Source organism: Poromitra crassiceps (genome assembly GCF_964638095.1).
Source record: "Poromitra crassiceps genome assembly, chromosome: 2".
In the NCBI taxonomy this organism is placed as follows: Eukaryota; Metazoa; Chordata; class Actinopteri; order Beryciformes; family Melamphaidae; genus Poromitra; species Poromitra crassiceps.
Genome location: NC_139624.1, coordinates 20,558,150 through 20,562,077, shown reverse-complemented (window position 1 = coordinate 20,562,077; position 3,928 = coordinate 20,558,150). Strand labels below are relative to the sequence as shown.

The following is a 3,928-nucleotide window of genomic DNA, read 5'->3' as shown; positions in this document are numbered from 1 at the left end:
GGATGAAAATCTCTGGTACAGTGCTGAAGCAGGAAGTAGGCGGTCACTTTGCCTCTCTATTGAATGATGTTGAGTTGTCAGTTTAGAAACATCGCTGTTCAAAGCTGTCACAGAGCTGTGGTGCCTCCAAAATGGCTCCCAGAGAGCATGTGACATCACCAGAAAGCCCTCTATACAAATGAAACGCGTATTCTGTTGGGGGCTTAGCTCTAAGTTGCAACTAAATGTACAGAGCTAATAGTTAGCACCCCAGCTAACTCACCCGACATTGACACTGTGCTGTTAAATAGTTTTTAAACAAAGCATCTGATTAATTTGTTGTACGTTCACAGTTTCAAAACCTGGCTCACTTAAACAAAAGTGTTGGGAGGATTAGTGTTGACGGGCCAGGCGAGCTTCTTTTCCTTTGCCTCGTGGTCAAAGGTCTCATAAACAGAGTCCTTAGTGAGAGTCTTTGCCGGCACCGGGATGTCCACCACCCCAACATAGTTCTTTTTGGCCATTCGAGAGCTTGTGGTGATGGTGTAAGCGTTACTGCGGTAGCATTTCATGGACGACATGCAGAAGGTCTCCCTCATGCCCCTTCTGAAGTTTGCATTGTAGACCGAGTACAGGGTGGGCTTGGAAGCTGTGGAGCTGAAGGAGATCCAGGCGATGGCTGTAAAAAACAGCGCCCCCTGCCTGCTCAGGCCATTAGACTCCCTCGGGTGCCACAGCTGGGCCACGTAGAAGGGTGTCCAGGTGAGGAGGAACACAGAGTTGAGCATGAGGAACATCTTGATGGTCTTGACTTTAGTCCGTGGGACGATGTTGATTGTCCGGCGCACCGTGTGGCCGTCGGCGCTGATCCTCCAGATGTAGCGGACCACCCGCTGGTAGAACGACACTATCAGCGCCGCCGGGGTCAGGAAGCCAAACAGGAGGTGAGCCACGGCATAGGCTACACTGCCCCCGCTGTCTGGGAGGAAGAAGTCGCAATGACCAGTGCCGCCATCTGTGACTGTCGAGCCGTAGAAGAAGAGGCAGGGTGAGACAAAGGCTGCGTCGAACAGCCAGGAAGCCAGGATCATCTTCTTGGCTTTCTCCCTGGAGACCTTGAAGCTGAGGGGATAGACGATGGTATAGAAGCGGTCGACACAGATGGAGAGCAGGACATAGATCTGCACACCAGGGCACAGGTGCTGCAGATAGCGCACGGCTTTACAGGCGGCAGCACTCAGAGGCCAGCGGCCGGAGATGACCTGCAGCAGGACGAAGGGGGCACAGCCCAGGCTCAGCAGCAGGTCTGCACAGGCCATGGACACCACAAAGTAGTTGGTGGTGGACTGAGTCCGCCGGCTCCGGTGGATCACCAGGCAGACCAGGGCATTGCCCAGGATGGAGACCAGCCAGAGAAATCCAAACACCAAGCCCAGGACGGCTACCTCACCTGGGGTCAGCTCATAAGGGACGGAGGTCCTGTTCTGCTGGCTGCCAGAGGCGCCGTCTTGGTTGCAGAGCGGAGTGGTGGGTAAGGTGGTTGCGAGGCCAGTGGAGTTTTCCGTCTCAGAGAAGTTAAAGGACATGGGATACGCGAAAGCCGGGGAGTAAAGGGAGGGATGGACACCAACGGTATCTGCTGACTGGGCATACACCATGGCTATGCTGCCACAGGGAGGAGCTGTGGAGACACAAACAGATGCATATTTGTCAGTAAGATCATTGTTGTAAGGTTACATTTTTTAAGAGCTTGTAAGGTTGCTGACACTAAACCCCCTTACAGCAATCCTATGTGATGAAATATTTGATTTCTTGAAATTGTAACATTCAGAACTCTGATTCGCTGTCATAGATAGATAGACAGATAGATAGATAGATAGATAGATATATAGATAGATAGATAGGATATCTTCTAAAAACTGATATGAAGTTATACTGGTTATGATTTCTTCTAAAAACTGATATGGTATTCGAGAGCTCTGTTATCTGCACATATCTCTGTACCTGCATAATGTTGTTCTAACAAAGACCAAGATGTCTCTGTTCCCATGAGAGACACACCTTGACTGTAATCTCTGCTGGTTACATCACCTCAAAGTAATGTCATCGCTAAAAGGAGCCTGGTGAGGATGCCTGGCCTTGGGCCATGATGGTTTCTGATTCAATACAATAGGTCTACTACACCACCAGGGATGGGCAACTGTGATGATAGAGAGGACCACACAAAAATGTCCTCGCTACCAGAGGGCCAGATTGTGACCCTGCAGTTCCACCAGTAGCCTACTGTAACACCAGCACTCCCAATTATAGCTACTAATTTGATGAAAAGGACTGGTAATCAAAGTTTATTAATACCAACATTTATATTTTTCATATTCAATTTAGTCATTCTTCCATTCAGATGACACCAGAAACTTTGCTCTAGCTTTAAAACAGCCCGCTACAGCAATTTGATGGGGAACATCACCCAAATATGTCATATTAATCAGATTAGTGATGTTGCACGGGAGACTGCAAGACTGTCCGGGAACTTGTGGTGAGTTTGAAATTTCGGTGGGACGCGTGTAAAGTCCAGCGCGGACGACATGTTTGTGGCTTGAGACTTCATTTGGAAACCCGGGCGCTTGTTGTATAAAGGATGCTGGATTCAGGTCATATGATCTGTATATACCAGCGTTCTGAGACGGGCTAGACTTGAAGTAACACATGTCACAACCTGACTCAACTTATGACAAAAACGGAGACCACACATGACATAAAGGTAAATATAATTAAATGTATTTAATTAATCTAAATAAAAATGTACAGTCAGTAAGTCAGTAATGTCTGTAGTGTGTGGATGTGTGAAAAAAGTTCAAATCAAAATCAAACCAACCAAGTCAAGTCAAACAAACCAAACAGGGCAGAGAGGGGAGGCACACAGGTGCCCAAGATCTCACAATCAGCCTTCTCCTCAGCCCAGCAACTCAACAGACCATTATTGGTCTGAAGGGCCGAGGGGCCGTCACACACAGGGACATGTCTAATGAAGTCATACGCGCACACTTGAGAAATCACTCACCACGTCACCATCATCTTTATGGATGGCACTCACCACGTCACCATCATCTTTATGGATGGCGATTCACAAGAAACTGCAGGCTTCACATGTATTTGGATGCATTTACTTTAGCTGTAGTGACAGTGTGGAAACCTGGGAACATTCATGTGACTTTATTCACTGACAAGGAATGCAGATGGTGTTTGTTTGAAAGCAGAAAATGTGGCTTTCTTTCTGGTTTTGACCTATAAATACAGTCATGAAAACAGATTCCATATAGTCTAAATGTCCTAATATTGCAGCTTTGTTAAAATGACAGAGCACATCTTTAATATTGAACTTTAAATAGACCCCCTCAAATCAGAAATGTGTATTTGCTGGACCCAGAACAGGCTGGCCAAGAGAAGTCTCAGGGGCTGACTGACTCCCCATTGTTGAAACACACACACGCACGCACGCACACACACAAACACGCACACACACACACACACACACACACACACACACACACACACACGAACACGCACGCACGCACATACACACACACACAGACACAGACATAAATAAACATCAACAAAACCCTCAGCGGTGGCTAATTAACAGTCACAACCTGTGCTGTCTGATTTCATTAACCCTTCACAGGGGCTAGCTTGGCGTCTGTGGAGACCCAGCTGTTCTCTGGGGTCAGCCATAGGATGTGAAGGAGGTGGCATGGGGGAAGCTTTCTGCTTATCGTTTCCTCCATGTTTACTCTGCTGGCTTAGCAACCTGATCCAGCTGGTTAGCAGGCCTCAGGGAACCACAGCAAAACAACAAGTATAGTCATGTTCATGTTTGGATCACAAAACAATGTAGTCATATATATATTAGACAGCACAACTCATCCTCAAGTAGGCGATGTGCTGAAAT

At 47.4% G+C, this 3,928-nt stretch overlaps 1 protein-coding gene across 1 annotated transcript; it reads right to left on the bottom strand.

Moving 5' to 3' along the window:
• Positions 1 to 350: 350 nt before the first annotated feature.
• Positions 351 to 1,637, bottom strand: gpr19 (G protein-coupled receptor 19; the record flags this gene model as incomplete). Its single annotated transcript, XM_083651131.1, has 1 exon — positions 351 to 1,637. The coding sequence occupies one exon, from the start codon at positions 1,635 to 1,637 to the stop codon at positions 351 to 353; it is 1,287 nt and encodes a 428-aa protein (XP_083507257.1).
• Between the last annotated feature and the right edge of the window lie 2,291 nt (positions 1,638 to 3,928).